The sequence below is a fragment of the Aspergillus brunneoviolaceus genome (genome assembly GCF_003184695.1).
Source record: "Aspergillus brunneoviolaceus CBS 621.78 unplaced genomic scaffold BO95scaffold_43, whole genome shotgun sequence".
Classification (NCBI taxonomy): domain Eukaryota; kingdom Fungi; phylum Ascomycota; class Eurotiomycetes; order Eurotiales; family Aspergillaceae; genus Aspergillus; species Aspergillus brunneoviolaceus.
This window is the reverse complement of record NW_020290773.1, coordinates 261,687-276,074: the sequence shown is the minus strand read 5'-3', so window position 1 is coordinate 276,074 and position 14,388 is coordinate 261,687. Positions and strand designations below refer to the sequence as shown.

Here is a 14,388-nt window from a genome sequence, read left to right as displayed (position 1 = left end):
ACGGCTGAGCGGACGGGAAGCCCTGTTTTCCACACCCTGTGGTCGTATGTACTCGGTGAAGTTGGCGGAGTGTTTATACCGAACAATCTCTGAATCAGGCGTTGCATAGTCAACAGACACAAGCTGCGAACGGGGATGTAAGCACAATTTCTTACCCACAAGCATCTCCTGCATGAACCCAGGGATCCGCTTACACTTTTTTTGCCCACAACTTTTGACAAAAAAAATAATAGATTCAGTAATCAACAGATAGCTAACTTCATTTCAGTGTACGTGATCAAACAATGTTGGTTGCACCTGTTTTGATACCGTGGAATCTTTTCGTCGGTATGTTCCGCTAGGATTCAAAAAATATATCACCGCAGTTGCACCATACACCAACGACATCACATCGCCACCCTGGCACCATCACTCTCACCGAGGAAGATGACAAACGGTCAGTACACAATACACCTAAGATTGTTCACGGACCCAATTCCCAGTCTACTTGATTCCCACATTAGGCAGTATACCAGACCAAGAGGAAAGCGCTACAATCACCACAACGGCTATCCAAAGACTGAACTCCAGGTCAAGATATTGGACAAAAGATGGTTGGCGCTCGAATAGGGATGGCGTATATGCAAAGATATATCAAGTTCATTGGAGGGAATTCAAGACATAATCCTGTTCTCTGAAATTGACGGACCTCAATAATTCCTTGACAAGCATCTCTTATCTTTGCCCATTGCCAAACACCTTCTCCCGCAGCCTCCTCGCCGCCAACTCCCTCAACTCCAATATACTGCCCCCACTCTTCCAACTCCAACGCCGTCACCCCCACCGCGAGGTTCTGCTTCCACCAGTTGCGCAGCTCGATGGCCACCAGCGAATCCACCCCGACTTCCGTGAGCGACATGCCCAAATTCAACGGCTCCGCGCCGTCCTCTGCCTTGCGCATCAAGAAGTCCGCCACGCGGTCGCGCAGCTCCCCGGCCAGGAACTCCGCGGCCGCCGGCTGCTGGAGTCGGGCCGGGTCGGTGCTGACCTCCGCGATGAAGGATTTGAGCATGCTTCTACTGCTGCTGCTGCTGCCGCCGCCGCCCGTAGCATCCTCGCCCTGCGCGGCGACCGTCTCGATGTTGCGGTAGATGGCCATCCGCGGGTCGCGCTTCCAGATGATGTGGTTGTCCGGGTGCGTGATGGGCAGTCGGGACTCCATCACTTGAGACTCCTGGCTGGGGTTGTGGAAGACCCGTCCTAGTCCCGCTGCGGTGCCTGGCGGCCTGCCATCGCACGGCGGTCGGGCCGATGACCGAGCTATGGTTAGTTGCAGCGTGTCGAGGAAGTCCTGCTCTGTGAACAGCCGGGCGGAGCCCGCCTCCATTGCGCTTCCCACTGCAGGGTTGTGGCTAATGAACCCAACGTCATTGATAGCGCCGATGTCCTGCCTCGAGGCTGGGAGCCCCTGCGCATGTCGATACTGCACAAACGCGTCGAGGAATGTGTTGGCTGCCGCGTAGTTGGCCTGCCCCCAGTATCCGACTTGGCAACCCACCGAGGAAAACAGCACGAAGAAGTCTAGATCTGCATTGGACGGACCCAGCGCCCGGTGAAGGCTCCAAGTGTCTTCCACCTTGAGCCGCAGAGGGGTGCGGTAGTCGTCCACGGTCATATCCAAGATGCCCACGTCGCAGAGCACCATCGCCATTTGCATGACTCCAGCAATCGGCACCAGTGCTTGGTCAATCACGTTCTGCACGGTGTCGAAATTGGCAACATCTCCGGCTACAGCTTGGACTGCGCACCCCCTCAGTCTCAGCTCATGGATGAATGCCTGGTCGTCTTCTGAGGCCCCCACGGAGCGCGACAGGAAGATGAGGTGCTTCGCACCATGCGTGACCATCCACGTGGCAATCGCCTTACCCAGGCCTCCCATACCGCCAACAAGAAGATACGCTCGATCTTGGCGGAAGCTTGGCTTGGGAGTCTCTGGCCGCCATTGTAGCGCACGGTTGGTGTTCTCTGACGTCCGGATGACGACCTTTCCAATGTGGGAGCCTGTCTGCATGTATCGAAGCGCTTCTTGAACATCGTGGGCATCGTAGAAGGTAACGGGGTGGATGGGCCGAATATGACCATCGGCGTAAAGGTCCAGCATGCGTTTCATCTGCCTGCTAACCTGCGCCGGGGCGGCGACAACGGACAGCGCCAGGTCGATGCCAATGTAGGCGCGGTTATCCTCGAACCGGTCGAGAGCCAGCTGGCCCCGACCGAGCATATCCCGTTTCCCGATCTCCACCATGCAGCCACACGCCGCGACACACTCCCACGATGCGTGTAGCAACTCGCCAGAGAGAGATTTCAGCACGCAGTCAACGCCAATACCATTGGTTGCGACCATGATGTCGTCTTGGAAGCTGGCATTGCGCGAATGAAAAATCCGATCGCGGGGGATTCCGTGCTCGCGAACTAGGAAAGCCGCCTTGGGCTCTGAGCCGACCGTGCAGTAGATCTCTAGCCCCAGCCAGCGAGCCACGGTGATCGCCGCAGTGCCAATGCCGCCCGCGGCCGCGTGGATGAGGATGGACTGCCCGTTCTCGAGCCGTGCCTTATCGACCAGTGCGATGAGCACCGTCACGTAGACCGCCGGCATGGTCGCCGCATCTTCGAAGCTGAGGGTGTCGGGAATCCGCGCAGTAATGCGCCCCAAGGTTTGTGTCTCCGTCGCTAGACTGGATGTGGTGTTATTGAGATAGAGCACCCTGTCTCCAATTTGTAGGTGGCTGACGACTGCTCCGACCTTAGTGACGTACCCCGCCCCCTCCTTTCCCAGGGCGATATTCGGCAAGCCACCGTCGACCACACCCATGGCCATGAGCACGTCCTTGTAGTTCCAACCATCACCTTGTCCAGAATGTCTATATCCCCAGCCAAGGTGACACCTGACGGACTGTTCTCGCAAGCGATGCTCACTCCTGGAAGGAGGAACTGAGCGACCTGTGTCTTTCCCAACCCGACGGCTGCCATGCCCCCTTTTTGTGGTGCATCCTTGCAGACATGCCCGCGGTAGAACGCGATAGTCATGGCTTCGGACTTTGTCAAAGCGCCTGATGCATAGGAGGCAGCAATCTCACCGCTAGAATGCCCAATCACTGCCGAGGGCCTCACGCCCCAGAATGCTAACAAATCGACCAGTGCAATTTGAAGGGCGGTGCAGATCGGCTGGGAATATTCCGCCCTGATCAAGACGATCTTATCATCGGAGTAGCAAAGAAAGTCTGGCAAAGGTCTGTTAATCATGACCCTATGCCAAACATAGATTTTATGCGAACTTGCCTTCGATCGACCAAGCAGGTGCATGCTCAAGGCTCTGTAGCACACAATCCATTGATTGAATACTCGCCAAGAAAGATGGAAAGTTAATGATCAATTCACGTCCCATATGTATCCTACACTTGTTAAGAACTGTTCCTGATAAGAAGCATCAATACAATCAGACACATACCATTGCGCTCCCTGCCCCGTGAACACAAATGCCGTCCGGGTCAAGTTCTGGCAAAGTGCCGGCGTAGGCCCGGACAGCGGCTGACTACCATCAGTCACACAAAAAGCCCTGTATTTCAAGCGCTCTCGTCCCTCAGAGAGATGTGAGCAATCATTTCCAGCCGATCAGAAAATCTGGAGAAATAGTTTTGGAAGTTTCCGGTCATTGCCCTGACGGCTTCCGGGTGTCCGGCGGAGAAAACCAAGAGCGTTTTCTTCCGATTCTGAACAGCCATTGGCAGCGGAATGGGACTTGAGATGCCTAGGCCAAAAGACGCAGCGGAATCAAGGATGAACTAAATAGAAGGGTCGATACTGACGGCAGGATAGCACAAGTGTTCGTCTTACATGGACGTTAGATCAACCTATGCCAAACGAGTTCACGCTGTTGCGCTCGGCACGATCCTTAGGCCAGGGGCAAGGCTTCACTGGAACCACTAGCTTTGCTTCTTCCCATGGGACTAAAAGTCTTCTATTAGCCAGAAGTTTCGAAATGTCAATACCCATATTGACTCACTGGCTGAATTGGGCGTATGAAACTTGATATTGGGAATGATGGTCTTGTGCTCCAACGAGATCACTGCCTTGATCAGACTTGTGAGAGCCGCCGCCCCTTCACTATGATCCAGATTTGGTTTCACCTACCCCCGGATCAGTTTTCAACAAATCGCACTCGGAGTTCGAATTTCGAATAAAATCACGTACCGCGCCCAGATAAACCCCCGCCCCCCCGAAACACTTGGCGATTGCGTTCGCCTCAATCGGGTCACCCGTAGCGGTTCCTGTGCCATGCGCCTCAACCATCGCTGTCTGGGAAAAGTCCAGACCCGCGACAGAGTAGGCTTCACGAATGGCGGCCTCGTGTGCAGCGGCGCTGGGGGCACTGAATCCGGGGGTCCTGCCGTCCGCATTGCTGGCCGAAGCACGTAGGATGCCGCGAATCGTTTCCTGATCCCTGCCTCCGCCTGTCTGGGCGGTGGAGGCCTCATTCCCATGAACGTTCTGGGCCGTGGGATTCGCAGTTCCGGAACATCGGGGTCGAGCGGCGCATAGGTGGACATTACCGCTCGTATGGAGATCTTCGTGCCCTCACTTTTGTCTTCCGTCGATAGGATAGAGCCCAACTCAAGAGCGGAATACACGGCCAAACACCCGCCGGAACTCTCACCGCAGCATAACACTCGCGAGAGATCCGGGAACAACCCCGACTTTGTATATTCGTCTGCCATAAGTGACGACAGATCTTGCTGCATCCATCGCCAGAAGTGATCGATGTCCTCGAGAATATCAGTCACGCTCGATTCGGGGAGGAGTCGATAGTCGGGTCGAATGATGATCATCTCGTGGGTGCGGGCGAGGTCCAGGAACCATTGTGCAAACCAGGGTTCGTAGCGGCGGTGGCCCATGAGAAAGCTCCCTCCGTGGAATTGGATGAGTACGGGGCATCTGCGTCTGTTGTTGTTGTTGTTGTTCGTGTTCTTGTTCTTGTTGTTTTTGTTCTTATCAAAGCGGGAGCGGGACAACAGATTAGTGGGAATAAAGAGCGTGGCCTCGAGAGCATGGTTGTCCACCATGCGGTAGCAGAGGTCAATAAGGGTAAAGGGATCAAAGCGAGACATTGAATCTAGGATATGTAGGGTGCTCGTTTCTGTGCTTGGTGGACGTATCAATAGAGAAACATGTGTGGGGGAGGAAGAAAAGTGGGAGCCGAGTACCTGCCAGAAGGCAGCTTTGATGGTGCCTGGTGAGTGATAGTAGGCGTTCAGGACAATTCACTGCACCACACAAATGTGTTTACTGTTAGCCCACCAAACCGAAGGACCACTGCGTATGTGGCAGTACATGAGACAGTACTGTAACGACTACTACAAGCTCTTCCCCATGTATCGAAGGCTTGCACTACAATAAAACTTCATCGAAACTTTGAATTGGGGAAATCCCGAAAGCGCGGATTCATAACAGTAGTCAATGATGTACAGGACGTGGTCCACATCTATCCATCTGTAACCTTATTTTCTACCCTGTAGCTTGTCCCAATTCTCCCCGGTCCAGCCTAGCTAGAAGTCGAGGCTTCGATACTTTGCAGGTGGCAGTGGATCCGTTCATGCATGTGATGGCCTTCAGGCCCCTTTTCTATGATTCACCTACTCATTGCGTTTAATCCAGACTGGCAATAGCTACGCTGGAAGACTCGCAGCCATCGGAGCGGGCGAGTCGGAGGACAACCGACCGTACTTCTAGGCCTTTTCGACATACTCCGACGAGTCTGGAACGCCCTCCTTCATTTGCTGAAAAGTCTGCTTTAAAATATGTTCTTAGCAAGATATCCGGGAACCTGCCTCGGTAGTCTCTGGTTACACGTTCACATCAACTAGAAATCCATTAAACCGATCTATTACCGCCTGCAGCCTTTTCTGAACTTCCCGTGTCTCGGTCGCCTTGCATGGAACTTGCCTCCAGACCCGCAGGGAGCGAGACGTGCGCGTTCGGGTACCGGCATCGCAGTGCTCTTCGTCATCCCGATTGACCTGTTGGTACTGATCCAACAATCGCCAAAGCTCGTCCAGCGCATCTCCACACTCTCGCGAAATTCGGTTCAGTCGTTGTTTCTGTCGATCTTCAAGCGCATCCTGTGGGTCTAGGTCGTCGATGGCCTGGAGAACAGTAGAGAGGCGTTTTACCCTGGACCGGATGTTGTTAGAATATTTCTTTTGAGTTGCAGGTTCTGTTCAACTGCGTGAAGGATTGGAATGATAGGGTGCATACTCTTGGGACAGCGCTTGGAACTCATTCGGCGCATCGACGAAGCGCCTGCCTAGTGTCTTGACGAACTGCAGCGCGGCGAGGAGGTCGCCGTTGCCGAAGTCGAAACCCATCCTTTTTTCAGATTCAAATATTTGGCTCACCGCGGGTAAGGCAGGGATCTTCGACTCGCGGTATCTCCAGAAAAGTTCGTTCTGAGCGGGAGTGACTTAAGCACTCTGGTATGGAGCGGTGGGTTGTAAGATCGAGACACTTTTCTTTCGCGGGTGTGGCGCAGCGTGAGGCTGAGACGGGTGGAGCATAGAAACTAGGAATTCAATGCAAGGCTAGGCCTGGCAGCCTTTTTCTGTGACTACCCCTTGCACACATTGTAGGCGAGTTGTGATGGAGCGAATTGAAGGACTTTCACCAATTCGAGGCTAGAAACGAGTTGGTACTATGCTACATTAACTGCCGGGGATAAGCTCAGTGACGAAGGAAGGCAAACAGTGCAATCAGACGGGCCATGAAGAGAAAGAACGGACAGATCGAGGGTATAACAGGAGAGCTTGGAAGTTGAGATCGAAGAGAGCAAGGTACAAAAGAAAGAAAACTAAACCTCTAACCACCGGAAAACAGACCCGTACAGATGGCCAAATCCAGCTCATCCGCCACGATGGCAAACACAAACGGGTGATCGAATATCAACTCAGGGATATAAGGGGGAGGTCCACCGCGTTCGAACATTACCGCTGTAGCTGCGGCGGCCACCGTGCCCTTTTCATTACACTCCACACTCAGACCCTGAATGATGTTGCCCGCCTGATTGTTTCCTCCCATGTCTAGAGTTGGGAAAGACCCGTCAATCGGAAAACCCAGCGCCTGCAACGTGCTGTTGAGCTCATGTTTCACCTGAAGTTGGAACCGAGGAAGACCGAGCCTGCCCACTCGATGCTGTGCAAATGAGGGAATTCGCCGGGTACGCAGGATTTGGAGCATCTCCTGAACCGGGGTATCTTTGTTGGGTAGGTAGGCGATCATCGACCACTCCGATGGCGGTGTGCACCGGTAGGGCAGGCGGACGGCTGTGTACCGTTCGCCCTGATAGACGAGCACCTCCTTCCCGTGCTTATACATCATATCCACTGTGGCAGTTGCTCTCAACCCGTTCTTTGTTGTGGGGTAGAAAGGGGCACAGCGGACTGTGTCGCGCGGATGGAACGGCTCGGCCCACGCGGCGGCGAAGATCAGGGCGTTGATGAGAGCTACGACCGAGCCGCGCAGGTCGTCTGCTGTCAGCAACGACGGGATCCTGTGGTTTGTTGTCCGGGAGATCCACTTGTTGATCTCAGCCACGCTGTCGGCCAGGTTTCGGAAGTGTAGATTAGCGTCCACCTTGAGCCCTTTCAGATAATCTTGGTATTCTGGTGAGAGGCAGACTTCAGTTTCAGCCACGAGCCCGTTGGCCGAGTGGAACACATTGTCGGATTCGAGCATTCGGCGCATCCTCGGGTAAGTGGCTTGCAGGTCGCGGAGGCTGCCGGCGCCGAGTTTAGCGCACATCTCGCGTTGCTTGGGATCAACTGCTGCACCGGCGAGCATAGTAAGGGCCGAGAAGGTGGAGAGACCGCTGACAAGGGTGCTGTTGCTGTAAGGGGCGTTGTCGTCGGTGCGGAACTGGATCAACAGGTCCCAGCCCAGCTTATTGATTGTGCTGATGACAGCACGGTCTTTGGGGTTTCGTGTCGCCATCTTAGCTGCTGGAGAACCGCTTTTCTTCAGAGGGTTGTGCGCTGGGTGAGATGAACTGGAAGGAGCAGTTTGTTGTGCTTCAGAATAGTGTGTAAGTTGGTATGGTGAGAAAATCCAAGTGATTTGAGACTTACAGTGCAGGAATGAGGAGGAGTGCAGAGATTGCGATGAACTATGTTACAGGCAGACGATGAGTCATTTGACGATGATGGAATGCTTACCGCCGCAATTCCTAACGCGTGTGTTCTTGCGTGTCGGTTCAGGAGCAACTCGTCGTGTCCCTGATCCATGGTTCTATAGTATGAGACGGGTGTGTCGGCACCTCTATTCATTCGAAGATGCGCCAATGAAAAGAACAACATAGTGACGGTACTAGAGCCCATATACCATAATTGCATATGCCTATAGACCGAAGCGCAGTCTAAAACACATCTTCAAGAGCATGTCCAAGTGCCCCATTGCTGGGCAAACACCCCAAGAAGCAGTTTGACAGAGTGGCCTTCAATCGGCTACTTGGCTCAGGGCTGCCAGCTGTAGCAGGTCCCCCTCAGTTAGCTGAATTCAAATGCCTTTATATTATATAAATGTACGGTGTGATGATGTAGAGCGAGGAAAGGGTGGATAGTTTCCAGCCTGGTAAAGATTTACTGTCCCGTGCGCGCGCTACATTAACCTCATTTTGCTCCTTCCAAAGTAAGCCTACTACCAAGCTAACGAGCACTTTTGCTCAGGCTTAACGTTTAATTCGATGGTGGGGCACTGACAATAATATAGTGTCCATTGCATACATCGGTTGGCTCGTAATAGTCCTGCGCGTTTTAGTTCTAAACTATGTATTGTGCTTCTTGGTCTGATCCGAGTGACAGCGCAGTGTTCCAAATCACAACTACATGACACCAGTCATTTCAAGTTATTGAGACTCGAACTGTATCATATGATACTTGGGGCTTGTTACACCAGGATAGTCAGCCTCCTTCACTATTCCATGCTCTGGAAACCCCCTTATTTCGTCTGAGGGGCTCTTCCCTTTAATCCTCAAACAAGATACGCTCAGTATCCGGACACAAGTGCTTACTTACCATGCAGACACCTCAAGCACTCCGCATATTGTGATAGGTCCCTAGCTTATTTTCTTCATGCCCCACGCCAAATCCAACCAAACAGCAGGCATCTCAGTACAACTTGAAGGTACCGCCTAATATCGAGCTCAACCCCTGACCTGCTTGCTCTAGTTGAAGGCATCCCGTCACGAAATCTCACTGACCGGCCAAGCGCAATTGTCAGTCCACTCCTCGCAACAGAAAAGCCACTTCTCCGCAGCACAAGCACGCACGGGCGGAAGCGACGCAAGTTGCCCCAGTAGCCCGCTGTCATATCAACCGCCACCCCACATTCATTGGATGATAAATGATTGCAGCCCGTATTAAACTCTTAGCAAAGTCTTCTGTGCCCGTGCGATAACGTGCCATGCTCCTTGGCAAATAGACCAAACCCTTATAAGCGCTTGGTCCCTTCCCCAACTCTCAATAGTGCGACTTCATTACTCGGTCACTCACAAAACCAAAAGCACACAACCGCAACATGCCTTCCGAGCCTGTGGATGACATCATTAAGTTCCTCGACGACATTAACCCCGACGAAGTAGGCAGAGGGGAGGTGGATCGTCTCCGTCTTCGCGCAGCCGCGCGTCGCCTCATCGCACGGGTAGAATCCCCGTACGAACAAGCCTGGGGCTTGTGTTTCGACCAACCGATTATTTTCGCCGCGATTCAGACGTGCATTGATGTGCAGCTGTGGAGTGAATGGACAGGTGCTGGGGGTGGAGAAAAGTCGCTCGACGAGCTCGTCCACCTGACGACGCCGACCGTTGGCACCAATCTCCTACGCCAGTTCTCTCCTTCGGTGTCCCAGTAACCATGTCCGTGTGGCTCGAGAAAATGCTGACGAGTGAACATAAACAGGTCGGCTTCTGCGCCTTCTAGCCGCGTTCGATGTGGTGGAGCAGACTGCCGCAGACAGATACAAGCCCACGCCATTCTCGCCTGCGATCGGTGACGAGACCACCAAGATCCGTGATTCGCTGCAGGCTGGTTAAGCAACCCCCCGTTCATGACATCGACATCGCAAAGTGTCTGTGCTCATGTTTCCTTTCTGTCGTCTGTTTCTCAGGACATATCAATACCTCCCTGCAGCCTTGAATCTACCCACCTACCTAGCCAGCATAGGCTACCGCGAGCCCACGAGCGTCGAGCGAAGCAACTACGCAGCGACCGATCCAGACGGCCTCAGCTTCTTCGCCCGGCTGCGAACCAGTCCCTCCTACTTCGAAGCCTTCACAGGCCACATGGAATCATGGACCGCGAGGAAGACGCCGTGGACAGCAGTCTATGACACCGCCCGCTTGCTGCGCGAGTCGCCGCTGGAAGAGGGCACCGCATTCGTGGTCGACGTGGGCGGGAATACCGGGATTGATATAACACACGCGCAGCAGAAGCATCTGGACCTTCCCGCGGGAGCATTCGTGTTGCAGGATGTCCGGAAGATCATTGGAACTGCTCAAGTCGATGAGAAGACCTTGGCAATGGCGCATAACTTCTTCCTGCCGCAGCCGGTTAGAGGTGAGAGACATCCTTACCGGCCACCCTTCCCAAGATCGAACGGATAAGAGTACTGATCAATTGCTCATGATCCAGGGAGCCACATCTATTTCATGCACGCCGTGCTCTATGACTGGCCGGACGACAAAGCCAAGCAGATCCTCACCCACACCAGAAATGCAATGAGGAAAGGGTACTCCAAGCTCCTCATATACGACATTGTCCTCCCTTCCACTAAGGCAAGCATAATTCAGGCGACAATGGATGTACAGATGATGACGTTGCTTTCCGCGTCAGAACGCACAGAGGCAGACTGGAGAAGGCTTTTGACCGATACGGGCCTGCAGATCTGCAGGTTCTGGCCGGATCCGCGGGAGTATGAAATGATCATCGAGGCCGAGGTCGCGGAAGTACCGGGCCGTCGGGGAGAGGCACATCTCTAGATGAGCGAAGCAAGCAACATAATGATCTCTTGTCCGGGAAGGCTGGGATATGCCAAAGATGTCGCCGGGGTGGGACTCACAAACACTAGCAAGGCGAGATTCGATGCTCCCTGAGTTTTGAACATCTTCTCCTTGCCACACAGTATGCGTCAGATTTAGCCTTTCGGAATGGAAGTTTTTGTTGCGCCGGGGTCGAACCCGCCGGCCATCTCTGGCTGATCATGACTGTTGGTACGCGAATACGCTGGTGCGAAGCACGAGCGGAATATACAGCCGGTCAATCCACAACCCCCAAGCGATGGACTCCGGGAGATAGCCTATTATTCATTTGGTTGCAAGCTCTGTAGCTTGATCAATCGAGGCAGGTGACAGCAATGCCGCCAGGTAGTTGTAACCAATAAAAGGTCACGTCGGAGCCACGGACAAATGTCTGCCACCCGTGGGAATGGAGGAGAGGCTATCTCGGGAATGCAGAGAACAAAGAAGCTGACCAGCAGGAATGGCATTTCCAATGTCATAACCCCAAGGAATCTAGCTTGACATGTGGGAGAAGGAAAAACGTGAGCTGCGCAGTCAGTACCTTGTGCCCGAAAACCCGCTAGTAAATCGATTTTCAGGCTGTTGCTCCTTCCGTCCCAACATTCTTTACCATCCCGAAGCTTTATTCTGAAGCACTACCCCTTCCCTTGGAGTATCGGTGAGTGGACCTGGAGCTGTCACAACATGCCCTCTAGTGATAATGGGAACAAATCATTGGGGCCTAGATTGGAATGTCCTCCATGCCAAGCATTTGACACTTTCGAGCAAGACGAGGAATTAACGGAGGGAGTTATAAATAAGGCTCATACTTGAGAGAGCCTGCAAATAGTCTCCGGGGTAAAGAAAAAGGTTCTGAGCTTGCCCAGTGTTTCGAAACTGTGCGTATCGCATTCAGCCTGTTCATCAATTACGACCTGAGAAGAAAATACTTAACACTATGACCCAAACGGTGCTAGCCCTTCTGGCCCTGACATCCTTCGGTATGCCTATCCTGGTTCATTCTGCTCGTAGTACGCAAATCCCCCGTTGATCTAACACTTATCAACAGTGACGGCCGGGCTCGCACCAGTCACCAGAAATAGTACCTGTGCACAATGGTGTCAACAGCTTAACCTCGACAAGACGTGCAAGCCATTGGCAGCCAAGGGGCAAGGTCCCTGTTATACCTGCGGACCTGCCCGAACGGCGGCGAGTCAAGAACTCTGCTCTGGCATCTGCACGGACACCAGTACGGATAGCAAAAACTGTGGATCATGTGGGGTAGTGGTGAGTGACAAAGGATAGAGTCCCAGAGTCTCCCACCAATCGATATTTACTCTTTCACAGTGCCCGACCGGATCAACCTGCTCCCAGGGCGTGTGCATCTGCACGAACTCAGGCTTGGGTCTCTGCAACGAAACATGCCCTTCTTTCGATTCCGATAACAATCACTGCGGGGAATGTGGCAACGTGGTGAGTTCATCTCCTCGCAGGGGAGTTCGCAGTTTCGACGCACAGAAACTAACTCGGAGGGCGTTTGCTTCTTGCCCGCCGCGAGCGTCTAGTGCCCTGCACCGTCAACCTGTCAATCCGGGACTTGTGCGCCATGCGCAAGTTTCCAGCCGCAGACTATATATGCGGTCAGAGACCTCCCGTGGGGTGTAGCAGTGGGCGATTTCAACCAGGATGGCCATCTCGATCTTGCCGTGTCGAATGCTGGAAACGAGACCGTAAGCATCTTGCTCGGGACTGGCTTGGGGACCTTCCAGACTCAGGTCGCCTATGCTGCTGGCAGCGCGTCTTTTCAGGTCGCCGTTGGGGACTTCAACGGTGACGGTATTCTGGATCTGGTTTTGGGCACGGGAGCCAATACTGTCAGTCTCTTGTTGGGAACCGGACCCGGAAGCTTCCAGCCACCGCTACAATTCTCCGTTGGGGATGGCGCCGTGGCCATCGCGGTCGGGGACTTCAACCAAGACGGCCGTCTGGATGTGGTGACGGGGAATCATGATGGAGACAGTATAAGTGTTTTGCTAGGGACTGGCGCAGGGAGCTTCCAGCCCCAGGCTCAATATGCCGTGCTGGACACGCCCGACGGTGTGGCTGTCGGTGACTTCAATCAAGACGGCCATCTCGATATTGTGGCCAGTAACGAGGGCAGCAACGTGGTGAGCATCTTACTGGGTAACGGCGATGGAAGCTTCCAGCCGCAAACTGCAGTCCCGGTCGGATCTGGCCCATATGGTGTGACGGTTGCCGATTTCAACAAGGATAGCCAGCCGGACTTTGCGGTTACAAACTCCCTGGATGCCTCAGCGAGCGTCTTGCTTGGGGTGGGAAACGGGACCTTCCAGCCACAGGCTGTGTTCTCCGTGGGATCCAACCCGAGGGCTATCACGACGGGTGATTTCAACCAGGATGGTGATCTTGACATCGCGGTGACGAACATTGGGGGCTCCTCTGTCAGTATCTTGCTTGGGACGGGGTCAGGGGACTTCCATATACCTGCGACTACATTTGCAGTGGGCAACAACCCGACTGGAATAGCGGCGGGCGATTTCAACGGAGACGGCTACCCCGATCTCGTTACCACGAACATACTGGATGCCACTGTTAGTGTTCTACTCAGGAAGCCCTGTAACACTTGAAACCATATGATTGAGCCTCTCTCACCCACGCCAGACATCCTGTCTACGGCCATGGGAGCATTTGTGATATCTGAATCCTAAACTGAGTGTATACATGCGGCGGAGGAAAGGTGAACAGAATATGGAACCAGGAATGCGGGGACGCAAATCGGACCTTGTCATGGACTACAGTGACGCTGGCTTGCTAAAGGTTTTTGATCTTGTTAGTACTGTAAAAGCCTGAAGACAGTTATTAGTAGAAATAACATTTCACTATAGAAGTCTTACTGGAGATTATCTATTACACTACATAGCAATCATTACAACCCCGAATCGGGGAACATCGGCTATTGGCACAACATGTTCCCGGCTGTACCCTATCCACTATTCTATTTCGATGGCAATGCCCAGCCAGTGAAGGAAGCATTCAATTGACGTGACCATAACAGCGTAGGACGATGATTTAAATTAGCCTAGCAGAGCTTCCTCATGCACTCCACTTTAGCCTCGCTCGTTTGCTTTTTCGGCCACTTCAATACGACCTTTACACATCTTGGACGGTACATCGACCATCTTCACTCAAGTCCAGGCCGCTCACAACCGAGATATACTTGAGCTTGTATATTCTGTGTCCCAGGGGCTATTCGTGTTAGGCCTGAGTAACGTAGGCCGATGGCCTGATAT

General features: G+C 53.4%; 5 protein-coding genes across 5 annotated transcripts; 2 read left to right on the top strand and 3 right to left on the bottom strand.

Annotated features, from left to right (window-relative positions):
• Positions 1 to 571: 571 nt before the first annotated feature.
• Positions 572 to 5,144, bottom strand: BO95DRAFT_483104 (KR-domain-containing protein; the record flags this gene model as incomplete). Its single annotated transcript, XM_025590277.1, has 7 exons — positions 572 to 2,866; positions 2,887 to 3,234; positions 3,488 to 3,567; positions 3,891 to 3,986; positions 4,043 to 4,109; positions 4,171 to 4,527; positions 4,590 to 5,144. 7 exons carry the CDS (start codon positions 5,142 to 5,144, stop codon positions 572 to 574), a joined length of 3,798 nt encoding a protein of 1,265 aa, XP_025441150.1.
• Positions 5,145 to 5,879: 735 nt separating this feature from the next.
• BO95DRAFT_464873 (uncharacterized protein) lies at positions 5,880 to 6,401 on the bottom strand (the record flags this gene model as incomplete). Its single annotated transcript, XM_025589096.1, has 2 exons — positions 5,880 to 6,207; positions 6,292 to 6,401. 2 exons carry the CDS (start codon positions 6,399 to 6,401, stop codon positions 5,880 to 5,882), a joined length of 438 nt encoding a protein of 145 aa, XP_025441149.1.
• A 487-nt stretch (positions 6,402 to 6,888) lies between these two features.
• On the bottom strand, positions 6,889 to 8,019 carry BO95DRAFT_499248 (uncharacterized protein; the record flags this gene model as incomplete). Its single annotated transcript, XM_025590953.1, has 1 exon — positions 6,889 to 8,019. One exon carries the CDS (start codon positions 8,017 to 8,019, stop codon positions 6,889 to 6,891), a length of 1,131 nt encoding a protein of 376 aa, XP_025441148.1.
• A 1,581-nt stretch (positions 8,020 to 9,600) lies between these two features.
• Positions 9,601 to 11,077, top strand: BO95DRAFT_499241 (putative O-methyltransferase; the record flags this gene model as incomplete). The annotated part of the gene is made up of 4 exons (XM_025590952.1): positions 9,601 to 9,904; positions 9,981 to 10,109; positions 10,212 to 10,637; positions 10,713 to 11,077. The coding sequence occupies 4 exons, from the start codon at positions 9,601 to 9,603 to the stop codon at positions 11,057 to 11,059; spliced, it is 1,206 nt and encodes a 401-aa protein (XP_025441147.1). The 3' UTR covers positions 11,060 to 11,077.
• A 958-nt stretch (positions 11,078 to 12,035) lies between these two features.
• BO95DRAFT_464870 (integrin alpha N-terminal domain-containing protein) lies at positions 12,036 to 13,725 on the top strand (the record flags this gene model as incomplete). Its single annotated transcript, XM_025589095.1, has 4 exons — positions 12,036 to 12,078; positions 12,147 to 12,364; positions 12,425 to 12,550; positions 12,700 to 13,725. 4 exons carry the CDS (start codon positions 12,036 to 12,038, stop codon positions 13,723 to 13,725), a joined length of 1,413 nt encoding a protein of 470 aa, XP_025441146.1.
• Between the last annotated feature and the right edge of the window lie 663 nt (positions 13,726 to 14,388).